The following is a 17,354-nucleotide window of genomic DNA, read 5'->3' on the forward strand; positions in this document are numbered from 1 at the left end:
ATTTTAGCTATCCTGGGTTTTTATTTATTTTTCTTATGAAGCTGAGAATTGTCCTTTGCATTTTTGTGAAGAATTGTCTTGGAATTTTGATGGTGACTACACTGAATGTGTAGATTACATTTGACCATTTTTACTATATTAATTCTACCAATTAATAACATGGAAGCTCTTTTCCATCTTCTGATAGCTTCTTCAATTTCTCTCTTTAAAGACTTGAAGCTTTTATCACACATGTCTTTAACATGTTTGGATAGAATTACTCCAAGATATTTTATATTGTTTAAGGCTATTACCAAAAATCTGTTTCCTTGATTTCTTTCTCAGTCTGTTGGTCATTTGTATTTAGGGGAAATACTGGTTTTTGTAGGTTAATCTTGTATTCAGTCACTTTGCTGAAGGTGTTTGTTGTAGGAGCTCCTTAGTAGAATTTTTAGGGTCACTTATATACATATTATCATATTATCCCCTTGACCTCCTTCAGTTCTCTTATTGCTCTAGCTAAAACTTCAAGTGCTATATTGAATAAGTATGGAGAGAGTAGACAGCCTTGCCTTGTCCCTGATTTTAGAAGCATTGCTTTGAGTTTCTCTTCACTTAAGGTGATATTGACAGGGCTTGCTGTAAACTGCTTTTTTTTTTAATGTTGAGATATGTCTCATGTATCCCTGTGTTTTCATGGTTGTAGTTAACTTCCTTTGTTTGGAGTTTTTCTTCTAGCACCTTCTGTAAGGCTGGATCTGTAGATAAATATTGCTTATATTTTGTTTTATAATGAAGTTTTTTTTTCATTTATAGTGATTGAAAATTTTGTTGGGTATAATAGTCTGGGCTGGAAGATGTGGTCTCTTAGAGTCTACAGCACATCTCTTCAGAACTTTCTGACTTGTAAATGCTCCATGGAGAAGCTGGGTATAATTCTGATAGGTCAGCCTTTACATGGTACTTGGTTTTTCCTTTGCAGCTTTTCATATTCTTTCTTTGCTTTGTATATTCAGCATTTTGATTATTATATGCCAAGCAAACTTTCTTTTCTGGTTCAGTCTACTTGGTGCTCCGAATGTTTCGTGTTTTTTCTAAGCCTCTTTTTCTTCAACTTGAGAAATTTTTCTTCTTTTTCTATTGCTATTATTTTTAGATTTGCTCTTTTCATAGTGTCACAGATTTGATTTTTTTGGAGTGTGTGTGTAAGGAAATTTTTAGACTTAACATTTTCTTTGACCAATGTATCCATTTTTTCTCTCATATATTTTAATTCCTGAGATTGTTCCTTCCATCTCCTGTAATCTGTAATCAGATGCTTGCCTCTGAAGTTCTATTTAAATTCCCAAGATTTTTACTTCCAAAATTTCCCCAGTTTATATTTTCTTCATTGAACAGTTTTATTTACTTCCTGGCACTGTCTGTGTTCTCCTGGGTTTCTTTAGGGTTTTATTAATTTTCTCTTTAAGGACTTATATCATTCTCACACAGGCTGTTTATAGGTCTTTTTATTGGCCTTCAGCTATTTTGGAATAATCAGTGCCTGATGTGGTAGGGTAGCTGGGTTCCAGTGGAGACATATATTCCTGGATGTTATTGACTGTATTTTTATGCTGACATCTAGGCATCTGGAATTGGAGTGATTAAAGGTCTGGGTAATGATATCTTGTTTTGTCTCTGTTGTGTGTGTGTTTTGTTCCTTGGTTCATGCTTCCTTCCTAGATGTGGTGTCTATATGCTACCTGGAAAGAAATTTTCCATGGACCTGTTTTCCCAGACTGTTCAGCTGGTGTGTGCCCAATGATTGCTTGCTGGTGTTAGAGGCTGGAATGATGGGATGCGTTTTGGGTAGTGAAAGCTGGGGGAGGAGATATTTGTGATTTGTTGGGTTAGCGGATCAGAGAGATAAGGGAAACTGGAGCAAGTGTAGATCTGCCATCAGCCTACTTGTTCACTGGCATGGGCGGGCTTTGGATTAGTTAGTATGGGCTGCCTGCTTGGGTTGGGGTCTGAGACAAAGCAATGAGTCGGGTAGGGATGTTACAAGGGGAATATCTGTGTTGGTTTCCACAGGAGATGAGAGTAGGGCAACAGGGAAGGCTTCCACGGGTGTTCTGATGCAGAACAGCAGTTGAGGCTAGGGGATTAGATCTCAGAGAATGGAGGGAGAAGAGACTGTCTGCAAGTAGCCTACCTGATTTTCTTGGCACTCTGTATTTATACATCACATTTTATTGGAACATAACTGCATTCATTCCTCTGTCTTTTCTCTATCTGGTTTCATGGTCCAACAGTGACCAAGTTGAGTTTGAGTAACTATGACAGCGACAATACAAACCCTAAAATATATATACTGATTGACTGATACAGAATAGTTTGTTGGTGCCAGCTCTAGAATCAAAAATCAACACTCAGTACACAGTTTTAAGCTAATATTTTCTCATAATTTTTTCTCACTGCATTGGTTTCAGTTTCACCGATGAGAGTTTCACCTACATTACAAACTTGGCTCATGCTCCTAAAAAATGCAAATTATGAAAAGCGGGCCAATGTTTGAACGTCTTACAGTATTTAATAGTACTTAGAGTAGTGTATTCTGGAAGTACAGCAGTCTCAGACAGATAGTATAATTTCCCAGAAAGCATGACTTGCATTTTATCCAGATGTGTTTGGCTGAAGCAAAAAAGAAATTTGATCTAGAGCAGTAATCCTCAACTTGTGTGTCACAACCTCTTTAGGGGGCTGAATGACCCTTTCACAGAGGTCACATATCAGACATCCTGCATAGCAGATATTTACATTACAATTCATAACAGTAGCAGAATTAGAGTTGTAAAGTAACAATAAAAACAAACTTCTGTCACCACAACATGAGGATCTGCATTAAAGGGTCACAGCATTAGGGTGATTGAGAATCACCACTCTAGAGTCAGCTGAAGTGATTAAAGTGTCTTGAAGAACTGACAAGTCAATATTTCCATTTTCCTTTTTTTTTGTTTTTTTTTTTTTTTGTTTTTTGTTTTTTGATTTTACAGGAACTTTGCTGATTATTTATAACTTGAAGCTGCTGCTTAGCGGAGAACCAGAGTTGGATGTTACAACTGACAAAGAAGATATACTGATTGCCGAGGCTCCGAAGGAGTGAGTACTAGTGTATCGAAGAACATCCTTCTCCCATGGCACTGGGCTGGAGCTGGGAGGACTGCATTCCAGCTGCAGACATGAGGCCCCTCATGGTACCACTGTGACAGTTCATTTTATATCAAGTAGAGAAGGAAATTAGGCCAGAGAGGTGGTCACCCCCAAACAAGCTCTAGCCTCCAATGACCTTGTCAGATTCTTAAATAGGCCTCACCAAGACTTCATATTCAGACTCTCTGGATATCAAGGCTGGAGAATAAGACATTCCAGATGTTTCTCAGGTGACAAGATGCCAGAACAATTCGATCTCATTGGGTAATAAGACTTACGAAGCCCCTTAAAAGTGTACTCCTATTTCACATATATTAAAACAAACAACGTCAGAGTTCAGGGTTATCACAAATCAACAAAGGTGGGTAGATGTGAGTTGGGTCTGCAGATAGAGTAGGGAGCAAAGAAGAATATGACCGAAAGTGAAAAGAATATGGAGAGAAATCAACTACAGGGTTTGTCTGCTCAGGTGTCCTTGTGTGAACTCCCCTTGTTTCTGTAGTAAACAAATGAATTAGGATCATCATTCTTATCTACTATGGACCCAAGGTAAACAGAATGAGATGGAACAGAGTGAAGAAGGTTCACGTGGAATCTCTTAAGAAAGTGAGGTTGCTGTAAAGTAATTTACCAAGGCTTTCAGTAACAAACCAAAGGGTATGAGACATCTCAGTGTAGGACTAAAGGCCTAAAAGGGACTTCAAATGCAACCCAAGGGCTTCTGTGATGAGGAGGGCTGCTGCTCCTCCAGAGGAGCTGAGCCTTGTTCCCAGCAGCCTAGTTGGGCAGCTCAAAACTGTCTATATTTCTGACTTCAGAGCATCAAATGCTTTCTTCTGACTTCTACACAGTCATACACACACACACACACACACACACACACAAAACACACACACACACACACCCATACACATATATACACACAGTCATACACAGAGTCACATGCATAGCACATAAATAAAAATTAAGTCCTTTAAAAAAACAAAGTAATTTACTATAATTCGATTTGTTTTATGTATTGTTAGCTAGTCTAATCTTAAATTTCTTACTAGCTGTGTGTGTTAAGTCAAAAGAAACACATGAAAATGATTTTAGTATTGTTTTATTTAATCTGACGTATCTAAAATAATTCAATTTCAGTCTCAATATGAAAAATACCAAAAATGTGTTTCTTGTATCCCCCTCCCCCCCATCTTTGACTCTAAAGTATGTTTCAGACATACAGCCCACAGGAATTCAGAGTGGTGCCCAGTAGCCAATAGCTACTGTACTCAACAGAATTGTTTTAGCCTGAGGTGTTGTTATTCTTGCAAACACACCAGCTTAGCAGAGGGCAGTGTTTCCTTTACCTTTGAGGTGAAACTTAGAAAGTCTCTTTTTAGCTTATTGTTTGAAATAAATGCTCTTTTGGATTATCTTTTGTAATTTTTTCTCAGTTTTATAACATGTGGAATTCTGAATAAACAGAAATAGGGAGGATTTTGTTCATTTAGAAAAACAAAACCAAACAAAACCGCATCCAGCCTAATTGCTGTAGTGCTGGGAACCCCCTTGCCAGTATTAATATGCCAATATCAAGATGGAGGAGGCCAGAGTTGTTACGGGCACCTCCATTACACTCGCCACGCTTCCCACTGCCCCTGCCCTTTTGTTTAACAGTTGGTTCCAGAACTGATATTTCATGCTATTTAAAAGCTTTGAATACACATTTTCAAGTCATTATCTGTCAGAGTGCCGTGGCATTTCAATATTCATGTCAGAAAACAGTACATTACTAGAGGAATAATGTGTCAACCTAAGTTGAGGGAGAAAGTTCTCGCTGCTGTTTCCAGATTGTGTAATGATGCCTGAAGTTTCTCAAGACATTCATGCAGTCAATACAAAATAAAGTGAATCAGACCTAAGACATCTTATAGTTTTGAGTAAGGAAATTGACAATTTACTTACTCATTCATTCATTCATTCATTCATTTTACATTCTGATTGCTGCCTTCTGTCCTGGTCCCTCCCTCATACGAGCTCCTCTCCCAACCTCCCTTCCCTTCTCCTCTGAGAGGGTGGTGACCCTTCCTGGTTATCCCCCTATCTTGGCACTTCAAGTCTCTGCAGGGCTAGGTACACCCTCTCCCTCTGAGGCCAGACAAGGCAGTCCAGTTAAAGGAACATATTCCACAGATAGGCAACAGCTTCAGAGATAGCCCTCGCTCCAGTTGTTGGGGGACCCACATGAAGATAGAGCTGCACATTTGCTACATATGTGCAGAGGTTCTAGGTCCAGCACATGTATGTTCTTTGGTTGGTTCAGTCTCTGAGAGACCCAAAGGTCCATGTTAGATTACTCTGTTGGTCTTCCGGTGGAGTTCCTATCCTTTTTGGGGCCCGTAGTTCTTCCTTCTCTTCCATAAGAGTCCCCAGGCTCCATCCAATGTTTGGCTGTGGGTCTTTCCATCTGTTTTAGTCAGCTGCTGATGGAATGAACCTGTGAGAAGATCCATGAGGCTCTGTCTGCAAGCTTAACAGAGTATCATAAATAGTGTTAGGAACTGGTGCTTGCCCATGAGATGGAGCTTAAGTTGGGCTGGTTACTGGTTGGCCATTCCCTCAGTTTCTGCTCTATCCCTTTCCTTGTACTTCTGTTGACAGGATAAATTTTGGGTTGGAAGTTTTATGGATAGGTTGGTGTCCCTATCACTCCAAATGGGGTTCCTGCCTGGCTACAGGAGGTGGCCTCTTCAGGGTCCATATTCCCACTGCTGTGAGTCTCAGCTAAGGTCACTCTCATTGATTCCTGGGAACCTTTCCCAATCTGTTGGTTGCCTTTTTGTCCTATTGACAGTATCCTTTGTCTTACAGATGCTTTACAATTTTATTTATTTATTTATTTAGCCTGATTTGGGCTGGGGTACCCCCAGATTTTTTTTTTAAATATTTATTTATTTGTTATATGTAAGTACACTGTAGCTATCTCCAGAACTCCAGAAGAGGGCATCAGATCTTGTTATGGATGGTTGTGAGCCACCATATGGTTGCTGGGATTTAAACTCAGGACCTCTGAAAGAGCAGTCGGTGCTCTTAACCGCTGAGTCATCTCTCCAGCCCTGAAGCTTTGTAGTTTTATGAGGTTCTATTTGTCAATTCTTGATCTTAGAGCATAAGCCATTGGTGTTCTGTTCAGGAAATTTCCCCCTGTGCCCATGTGCTCGAGGCTCTTCCCCACTTTCTTTTCTATTAGTTTTANTGTATCTGGTTTTATGTGGAGGTCCTTGATCCACTTGGACTTGAGCTTTGTACAAGGATATAAGAATGGCTCTATTTGTAGTCTTCTACATGCTGACCACCAGTTGAACTAAAATCATTTGTTGAAAATGCCGTCTTTTTTCCACTGGATGGTTTTAGCTACTTTGTGAACGATCAAGAGACCATATGTGTGTGAGTTCATTTCTAGGTCTTCATTTCTATTCCATTGATCTACCTGCACGTCTTTGTACCAGTAGCATACAGTTTTTAGCACAATGGCTCTGTAATACAGCTTGAGGTCAAGGATGGTGATTCTCCCAGAAGTTGTTTTATTGTTGAGAATAGTTTTCCATATCCTGGGGTTTTTGTTATTCCAAATGAATTTGCAAATTGCTCTTTCTAACTCTATGGAGAATTGATTTGGAATTTTGATGGGGATTGCATTGAATCTGTAGATTGCTTTCAGCAGGATGGCCATTTTTACTATATTAATTCTGCCAATCCATGAGCATGGGAGATCTTTCCATCTTGGGAGATTTTCTTCTATTTCTTTCTTCAGAGACATGAAGTTCTTATCATACAGATCTTTCATTTCCTTGGTTAGAGTCACACCGAGGTATTTTATATTATTTGTGACTATTATGAAGGGTGTTGTTTCCCTTATTTCTTTCTCAGCCTGTTTATCCTTTGTGTAGAGAAAGGCCACTGATTTGTTTGAGTTAATTTTATATCTAGCCACTTTGCTGAAGTTGTTTATCAGCTTTAGGAGTTCTCTAGCGGAATTTTGGGGTTACTTAAGTATACTATCATATCTGCAAATAGTGATAGTTTGACTTCTTCCTTTCCAATTTGTATCCCTTAAACCTCCTTTTTTGTCTAATTGCTCCAGCTAGAACTTCGAGTAATATATTGACTAGGTAGGCAGAGAGTGGGCAGCCTTGTCTAGTCCCTGATTTTAGTGTGATTGCTTCAAGTTTCTCCCCATTTAGAATGATGTTGGCTATTGGTTTCCTGTATATTGCTTTTACTATGTTTAGGTATGTACCGTGAATTCCTGATCTTTCCAAGACTTTTATCATGAAGGGGTGTTGGATTTTGTCAAATGCTTTCTCAGCATTTAATGAAATGATCATGTGGTTTTTTTTTTGTTTGTTTGTTTTGTTTTGTTTTGTTTTGTTTTTGAGTTTGTCTATATAGTGGATCACATTGATGGATTTCTGTACACTGAACCATCCCTGCATCCCTGGGATGAAGCTTACTTTATAGAGGTGAATAATTGTTTTGATGTGTTCTTGGATTCCATTGTCAAGAATTTTATTGAGTATTTTTGCATCAATGTTCATAAGGGAATTTGGTCTGAAGTTCTCTTTCTTTGTTGGATCTTTGTGTGGTTTAGGTATCAGAGTATTTGTGGCTTTATAGAATGAATTGGGTAGTGTTCCTTCTGTTTCTATTTTGTGGACTAGTTTGAAGAGTATTGGCATTAGGTCTTCTTTGAAGGTTGGATAGAACTCTGTACTAAACCTCTCTGTTTGTGGACTTATTTTTTGTTTGGGAGACTATTAATGAGTGCTTCTATTTCTTTGGGGATTATAGGACTGTTTAGATCATTTATTTGACCCTGATTTAACTTTGGTACATGGTATCTATCGAGAAAATTGTCCATTTTATCCAGATTTTCCAGTTTTATTGAGTATAGCCTTTTGTAGTAGGATCTGAGGAGTTTTTGGATTTCCTCAGGTTCTGTTGTTATGTCTCCCTTTTCATTTCTGATTTTGTTAATTTGGATAGTCTCTGTTCCCTCTGGTTAGTCTGGCTAAGGGTTTATCTATCTTGTTGATTTTCTCAAAGGTTTGGTTGATGCTTTGTATAGTTCTTTTTGTTTCTATTTGGTTGATTTCAGCCCTGAGTTTATTTCTTGCCCTCTAAGCATCTTGGGTGTATTTGCTTCTTTTTGGTCTAGAGCTTTCACATGTCCTGTCAAACTGCTAGTGTATGCTCTCTCTAGTTTCTTTTTGGAGGCATTCAAAGCTATGAGTTTTCCTCTTAGCTTTCATTGTGTCCCATTAGTTTGGGTTGTTGTGGCTTCATTTACATTAAACTCTAAAAAGTCTTTAATTTCTTTCTTTCTTTCTTCCTTGACCAAGTTATCATTGAGTCGAGTGTTGTTCAGCTTCCACGTGTATGTGGGCTTTCTATTGTTTTTGTTGTTATTGAAGACCAACCTTATTCCATGGTGATCTGACAGGATGCATGCGATTATTTCAGTCTTCTTGTATCCTTTGAGGCCTGTTTTGTGACCGATTATATGGTCAATTTTGGATCAGGTACCATGAGGTGCTGAAAAGAAGGTATATTCTTTTGTTTTAGGATAAAATATTCTATAGATATCTGTTAGATCTATTTGGCTCATAACTTCTGCTAGTTTCACTGTTTCTGTTTAGTTTCTTTTTTCTTGATCTGCTCATTGCTAAGAGTGGGGTGTTTATGTCTCTCTTTATTATTGTGTAAGGTGCGATGTGTGCTTTGAGCTTTAGTAAATTTTCTTTTACAAATGTGAATACCCCTATGTTTGGAGCATAGATGTTCAGAATTGAGAGTTCTTCTTTGTAGATTTTACCTTTGATGAGTATGAAGTGTCCTACCTTATCTTTTTTGATAACTTTACATTGAAAGTCAATTTTATTTGATATTAGAATGGCTACTCCAGCTTGTTTCTTGGGACCATTTGCTTGGAAAATTGTTTTCCAGCCTTTTACTCTGAGGTAGTGTCTATCTTTGTCACTGAGGTATGGTTCCTGTATGCAGCAAAATGTTGGGTCCTGTTTACATATTCTTAGTCTATATCTTTTTATTGGGGAATTGAGTCCATTGATGTTAAAAGATATTAAGGAAAAGTGATTGTTGCTTCCTGTTGTTTTTTTTAAGTTATTTTTTCCATTTACATTTCAACCTCATATATATATATATATTTGAACCACCATGTGGTTGCTGGGTTTGGGTGCTCTTAGCCACTGAGCCATCTCTCCAGCCCTTCATTTACATTTCAAATGCTATCCAGAAAGTCCCATATACCCTCCCCCAACCCTGCTCCCCAACCTACCCACTCCTGCTTCCTGGCCCTGGAATTTCCCTGTACTGGGGCATATAATCTTCGCAAGACCAAGGGCCTCTCCTCCCAGTGATGGCAACTAGGCCATCTTCTGCTACATATGTAGCTAGAGACAGAAGCTCTAGGGGTACTGGTTAGTTCATATTATTGTTCCTCCTGTAGGGTTGCAGACCCTTCAGTTCCTTGGGTACTTTCTCTAGCTCCTCCATTGGGGGCCCTGTGTTCCATCCAATAGATAACTGTGAGCATCCACTTCTGTATTTGTCAGGCACTGGCATAGCCTCACAAGAGACAGCTATATCAGGGTCCTGTCAGCAAAATCTTGCTGGCATATGCAATAGTGTCTGGGTTTGGTGGCTGTTTATGGGATGGATCCCCAGGTGGGGCAGTCTCTGAATGGTCCTTATTTACATCTCAGCTCTGAACTTTGTCTCTGTTACTCCCTCCATAGGTATTTTGTTCCCCATTCTAAGGAGGAACGAAGTATCCACCTTCCTGTTCTCTTTGTTGTCAGAGGTGGAATTATGTTTGCGTGGCTATCTTCTTTTGGCTTTTTTGAAAGAAGATTACTTCCTTGTTTTTTCTAAGGTGTCCCTTCTATGTTGGAATTTTCCATCTGTTATCCTTTGTAGGGCTGGATTTATTGAAAGGTATTGTGTGAATTTGGTTTTGTCATGGAATACTTTGGTTTCTCCATCTATGTTAACTGAAGAGTTTTGCTGGTATAGTATCCCGGGCTGGCATTTGTGTTCTCTTAGGGTCTGTATGACAACTGTCCAGGATCTTCTAGCTTTCTGGTGAGAAGTCTGGTATAATTATGATAGGTCTGCATTTATATGTTACTTGACCTTTTTTCTCTTAGTGTTTGTAAATTCTTTCTGTGTTTTGTGCATTTGGTGTTTTGACTATTATGCAATGGGAGGAATTTCTTTTCTGGTCCAACCTATTTGGTGTTCTGTAGACTTCTTGTATGTTTATGGGTATCTCTTTCTTTAGGTCAAGGAAGTTTTCTTGTATAATTTTCTTGAAAATATTTATTTACCCTTTAAGTCGTGAATGTTCGTTCTCTTCTATACCTATTATCCTTAGGTTTGGTCTTCTCATTATGTCCCGGATTTCCTGGATATTTGGGGTTAGGAGTTTTTTGCATTTTGCATTTTCTTTGACTGTTGTGTCAATGTTTTCTATGATATCTTCTACACCTGAGATTCTCTCGTCTATCTCTTGTATTCTGTTGGTGATGCTTGTCTCTATGACTCCTGATCTCTTTCCTAGGTTTTCTATCTCCAGGGTTATCTCNCTNTGTGATTTCTTTATTGTTTCTATTTACATTTTTAGATCCTGGATGGTTTTGTCTAATTCTGTCACTTATTTTGTTGAGTTTTCCTGTAATTCTTTAAGAGATACCTGTGTTTCCTCTTTAAGGGCTTCTACCTACCTGTTTGCCTGTGTTCTCTTGTATTTCTTCCTGTATTAAGGGAGTTATTTTTGTCCTTATTAAAATTCTCTATCATCATCATGAGATGTAATTTTAAATGAGACTCTTGCTTCTCTGGTGTGTTGTATCCAAGGCTCACTGTGGTGGAAGAACTGGGTTCTGATGATGTCAAGTAGCCTTTATTTCTGTTGCTTATATTCTTGTTCTTTCCTCTTGCTATCCAGTTATCTCAGGTCTTGCAGTCTCTGACTATGGCTTCTCCCTCCTGCAAGCCTGTGTGTCAGTACTCCTAGGAGATCAAATTTCTCTGCGAGGAATTTGGGTATGGAGAGCTGTAGCACATGATCAGCTCTGGGCACAGATGGAAACTGGAAGGATATATTAAGCTTTTTATAATCATCATTTCCTCTTCCACCTTAGGTAGCTTTAAGCCTTTTCTCTGGACCTTTTATATTCCCCACTACATATGACTTGTGTTTCAAATCCTTGTCTTATTTTTAATACTCAGTTACTTCATAGTGGTTTCACTCTCTAGAAAGATTCACGTGCACGAATAATGTTCTGGTGCATACCCAGTCATGTCCAGCTTCATTTTTGCAACACGACTTCCATTGTCACCTAGGTCTCTCTTCACCTACCCTTGGTCCTCAAAACCTGTCCCTAATACCTAAATAGCTACCAGACCAATCTTTTTTAACCTTTAATAAAACAAAACAAAAAGTCTCCTTTGGCATTCCACTGTGCTCCAACAGAATGCTTGATTGTACTGTAGTTGTATTGGGTGAATATTTTGGATGCTCAGATCTTTCAGGCTAGCCTCAAGCCCTTGGCTCTCAGGCCATACTAATAGTGTCTTGGGTTTCATCTGGAGACTATGTGTATGCTCACTCTGACAACCGGATTTTATGTCTTTATTAAAAAAAAAAAAAAAAAAAAAAAAAAAAAAAACAAATCTTTACATAATAGCCTGGGCTGCCAGTAGAGACATTAGGGTTAATTGGATGTCTAAGAGCTATTGGCTGCCTAATGCCATATAATTTATTCTATATATAGTGATAGACAGGATCAGTAAGTGGGGCCACCAGATCATTAAATTCAGATCTCTATGAATAAGTTGAAGCAATGCAAGTTTATGTGTACATAGGTGGTTATGGAGAGCTGTTGTTCCGGTGACCAGCTGTCTAAGGTTCTAAACTCCTGCGTTCCTTTGTATAAAACACAGCTATACAGCATCTAGTTTATGTGAATGTCATTCAGCTAAAAGAGATGCAGCACTTGATGTGTAGAAGATCTCAGTGTGGTTTGCCCCCACTCTTGTGTTCCACTTCTCCCCACAGCTCTTCTTCCTGGCATTTGTTACAATGGCATTGGTTTGTACAGTAGGAAACTAAGCCAGTGCCTGGTACATGTGGAGCAACAAATGAATTAGATTCAAGTGACTAATGGGAATGCTATTGTCTACGTGATTCTCTAAGCATATGGTAGGAAGGCACTGGGAAGCCTTAATCATAGCTTCTACTGCCCAGCATCCCTGACGATCACTGGAGAGCCATATGATGTATTTGTTACAATTGAAGTCTCTTCCATTTTAAACTCTGGAGGTCTGATCACCTCTAAGGCATCTTTTTCTAATGCTTTGGGCTTTGTTTGTTTGTTTGTTTTGATCTCATAATTCATTGCAGCTGATCTGTTTTATACTAGGATTTCTTGTGCTCACATTACCTTCAATGAAATAGTATATTGTAAACATTATAAATTAAATGCCCTGAATATGTAGAATACGGAATGAAAGCACTGACCCCCAGGAGAAGAAAATAGAGCTTGTGGAATTGACTGTCCTTATAAAGCCCTGCTTTATCTTTAGAGCGCATCAGGGCTGAGCCTCTTCAATGCCACCTCCACCAGCTTCCAGAATGTTGTTATAATGCACAGAAATAGTGAGGATTTTGTCCTGTGTCACGTTTTGAAATTAGGTGCCACATTGCCAGCAGTTTTTAAATGGGCAATCGTTGGGCAGCCGTCCATAATGATCCTAGTTTACATCTTAACTAAGCTGGCGGGAATACATCTCTGCGACAGCTCCAGACTGTTCTTACATGCTGCTGACATCCTGTGGTAGTTGCAAAAGAAGCACTTTCATTACCCCATGTCGCTTAGGACTTTTCTTTGAAGTTACCTCTTGCAGTTGACATTTCTCTTAGGTATAATCTACAACCTAACATTCAATAAGTCTGTTCAAAGTTCAGAATTTACACTAGTCAAAAAATCATCATGAAGCCTTTTGTGTGCATAACATAGACTCTGTTAATGTTACATCTAACAACTCATCTGTTTTATGGGAACACAATTTTGGTTGTCATATATAACTATTTTATACATAACATATAACACCTCTGAGGCACTCTAAAAGGACTTAGCTTAATGTTGTACCTGGAATTCAGAGCCCAAGACCCAGCCATAGTCTATATAAGGTACCTTAGCCTATTTTTCTGTTGCTATACTAGAATACATAAGGATGGGTTATTTATTGAGACTAGGATTACTTAACTTATGATTTGGAAGCTGAAAGATCTAAGACTAGGGGCTTATATCTGATAAAGGTCTTCTTTCTGTTGGAATCTTTCTCCTGTGCCCCAAACCATCAGATGACACCCCAATCAGACAGAGCTGAGAGGACCACACAGTGAGAGAGACAGAAACAAAAGTACTTTTATAACAGACCTGCACAGGAGATAACCACTAACCTATTAAGCCATTAATGTATGATTATATGAATGGATTTAATGACTTAGTTTTCTCTTATAGTTCCCATGGGGTTGCACTTTTTAATGTCACCAGTGGACTTTAAGTTTCAACATGGATTTTTGTGGGACATTCATACTATAGCACAAGAATAGCTCAGTCGATGGCTTGGATGGGAGTCTGTTGTCTGGGTTCCTTTGTGGCTATACATAGGAGTTAGCTTTCTCAGATAGTGTTCTAGTCTCAAACACCTATAAGTATGTTCTCCTTTCTAGTGATTCTCTTCCTACATATCTCCTGCCAGCTATGTCTACCAAGCTGTGACTTCCAAACTTCATAGAGGGAAGGAATCTAAGGAATTCATGCTCCTAAACTCCAACCCCCAGGGATCTGAATTGGGAGATAAAGGCAAGACCTGGCTGTAATGGCTTACCCTCACATTTCTGTTCTTCCCTGTTCTATTATCATTATTATTATTATTAATTATTGTGCAGCCACTATGTCAGTCCACATGTATATAAGGTGTACATGGAGCAGCCCCAGGAATAGAAGAATGTGGACAGGTCAAGTAAAGAAAGCTACACAGATGGCACAGCAGACCATGGAAGCCAAATTGCAGGCAGACTTCTAAGAATTCTCAAGTCTAAGCAGAGAAAAGGACACTGATTCTAATCTGCTTCTCCTCCACCATATTCCCCAGACTCTGCAAGCAAGAGTTCAGTTCAGTTTTAAAGTAGCCTTTTCTTTACTCCTGCTTGTCACGTGCCTCTGAATCGGGAGGGCTGGAGATGGGGAGAGTGGCTTGCTTCAGTTTCTTATCAGAGCTAATTAAATAGAAAGTGAAGAAGGAAACCATGCAGTGATAGAGATATGAACTCCCCTGGCAAAGCACACGGAGGCAGAAAGGATGTTTGTGCAGAAATGAGACAAGAAAAGCCCTTGAAGAATTTATGCAAAGAGGGTCCTTACAGATGGAGAGCTGCAGACAGTCCTTTGTCTTCTAAAGATATCCTGACTACAGGGTGTTTCTTTGTCAGCCCCTCAAGTGCACAGCTTTATTTACAATTGGATAGCATCAACACTGAAGATGATCTTCCATGAAAAGACCTCATCACAGGAGGACTGCTCTGCTGCTCATTCTAAACTAGGCAAGAGAAGCCGGGAATGATCCTTCATTCACACAAGAACCAGTTATTTAATGGATGAGGTCACTAATTCATGGAATTTACAACCTGATGGAGAGAAAAATACAGAGGTATAGACAGTCACTGGGACACGAGGTAAAGAAGAAGGGACTCACACAGGCTCTAGCACTCTGGAGGTGAGGAAGTACTCCAAGAGAAGTGAGATTTCAAGGGTGCATCTAGAGAGGTCGAAAAGAACTAGCCAAGAGTGAACGAGAGTGACATCCCGTGGTCTTGAGATGAGATGGGGTGAGCCATATTTGAGAACTCAGAGTAGTTGGTTTATCCAAGCTGGAAAGAGATGAGGCTACAGCATTAATTTGCCCAGAACAAGAAGACCCTTTGCATTCTGTATTTAGCCTTGTTTGCTTTATACCTCAGACTTCAGAAATTAGAGCTAGTTCTGTTATGTTTGTCACAAACAGGAACTTGAGAAAAGACAGAAGTAGAGAAGAGGTAAGCCTGCATCAGTCCTCAGATGAGCTGACTTATCACTGTGACCATTGGCTGGCTTCTAGTAGTTCCCAACACCAATAGAAACCTTTCATTTAACTGAAAACTTGAGTCACTACATCTAGATTATGCAAAGAGCAGGACTGCACTGGTCAGTTTTAATTGCCAACTTGTCACACACTACAGTCGCCCAGGAAATGAGTTTTAATTAGAAATTATCTATATCTGGCCGGCCGATGTACATGGTGTGGCATATGTACATGTGGAGGACTGTCTTGATTTTTAGTTGATAGAGGAAGGCTGAGCTCATTGTGGGCAGCACTATCCCCTAGGCTGAGAGTCCTGAAGTATATGAGAGAGGAAAAAGCTAGATGAGAGGAAGTAGGCAAGGATTCCCGTGTTACACTCTCACTCAGATCTTGACAGTGGATGTGAAGATTTAAGTCCCTGCCATGACTTCTTAGAGAGCAATAAACTGACCTGAAATTTACAAGCCAAAAACTCCTATCTTTACTAAGTTGCTTTTTGTCGTGATGTTTTTCACAGTTACAGAAATGAAACTGGGATAATGACTTACAATAAAAGTCCCATTTTCCTCCTGGCACTCTGTAACTTGGACACACAATAGGTAGCAGGTGCTGATGCTGCTAGAGTCCCACAAACCTTGATCTTGTATACTGAGTCTTTCAGGAACTGTCCTCAGATGGGACACAGTGCATATGTTGTTGTGTTTTCATAGCTGAGGATGGCAGTGCTGTGTGGACCTTCATGAGGGGGAAATGTTATACTTTGGACATTGTCTCACCAAAAGGCTCATGTACTGAATCCTTGGTTTGCAGCATGAGGCAGTATTACCCGGAGGTTGTGGAAGCTTAGGGAGTGAAGCTGAGCTGGAGGAAGTAAGTCATTGTGATGGGACTCTTGGAAGTATGTTAGCAAGGCCCTGTCCTATTGGGCTCTCTGCTACCTGATCAGGCATGTACTGAAAAGCCACACACTCTTGCCGCCATGATGTTCTTTCTAAGTGTACAAGGCCAAGTGATCATGGAGAGAAGTGTCTGGAATTAAGAACCCAAATAAATCCTTCCTCCTTTAAGTTATTTCCATCAGATATTCCATTTTAGCAATGAAAAAAACAGATACAAATGAAAAAGGAAAATAAGAAGCTGGCAAATGGGTTCCCCCAGACTCCCCCACTTTCCTTTGTACCTATGTGTATCCTCATTACAGACCAGTGATAAATCTTAGTCAGGAGTCCTTCCAGAGAAGGAGGGTGTGATGTTTGGCCCAGAGAATGGCACTATTTAGAGGTGTGGCCTTGTTGGAGTAGGTGTATCACTGTAGGCGTGGGCTTTAATACTCTAGTCCTAGCTGCCTGGAAGCCAGTATTCTGCTAACAACCTACAGATTAAGATGTAGAACTCTCAGCTCCTCCTGCCTTGATAATGGACTGAACCTCTGAACCTATAAGCCAGTCTCAGTTAAAGGTCCTTACAGAGTTGCCTTGGTCATGGTGCCTCTTCACTGGAGTAAAACCCTAACTAAAAGAGAGGGTTTTGATGACCTCTGACCAACATGCTCTGTATGTTTACCTACAAATATTTTTTTGAATTAATAAATTCAGCATCAACAGGTAGAAGTATTATCTAGATACAGTAACATATCTGTAATCCCAGTAGTAAGGAGGCTGAGGCAAGAGAATTGCAGGACCATAGTTATCCTGAGGTGTGGCATGGTGGTACACAACCTTTAATCCCAGTACTCAGGAGCCAGAGGCAGGAAGATCTCTGTGAGATGGAGGCCAGCCTGGTATATACATAGCAAGTGCCAGGACTACACAGATTTTCTCCAAAAAAGTTACCCTGGGCCTCCAAACAAACAGAAATACTACTGCCAAGCTGGGTGTGGTGGTGCACGCCTTTAATCCCAGTACTCGGGAGGCAGAGGCAGGCGGATTTCTGAGTTCGAGGCCAACCTGGTCTACAAAGTGAGTTCCAGGACAGCCAGGGCTACACAG

At 39.7% G+C, this 17,354-nt stretch overlaps 1 protein-coding gene across 1 annotated transcript in view; it reads left to right on the plus strand.

Annotated features, from left to right (window-relative positions):
* The window catches only part of Morc1 (MORC family CW-type zinc finger 1), a 181,174-nt gene that overhangs the window by 27,782 nt on the left and 136,038 nt on the right, over positions 1 to 17,354 (plus strand). Inside the window, exon 8 of the mRNA XM_021209326.1 lies at positions 3,015 to 3,120. Within this exon, the coding sequence (XP_021064985.1) occupies positions 3,015 to 3,120 (106 nt within the window). The remainder of the gene's footprint in view (positions 1 to 3,014; positions 3,121 to 17,354) is intronic.

The sequence above is a fragment of the Mus pahari genome, chromosome 12, assembly GCF_900095145.1.
Source record: "Mus pahari chromosome 12, PAHARI_EIJ_v1.1, whole genome shotgun sequence".
NCBI lineage: Eukaryota > Metazoa > Chordata > Mammalia > Rodentia > Muridae > Mus > Mus pahari.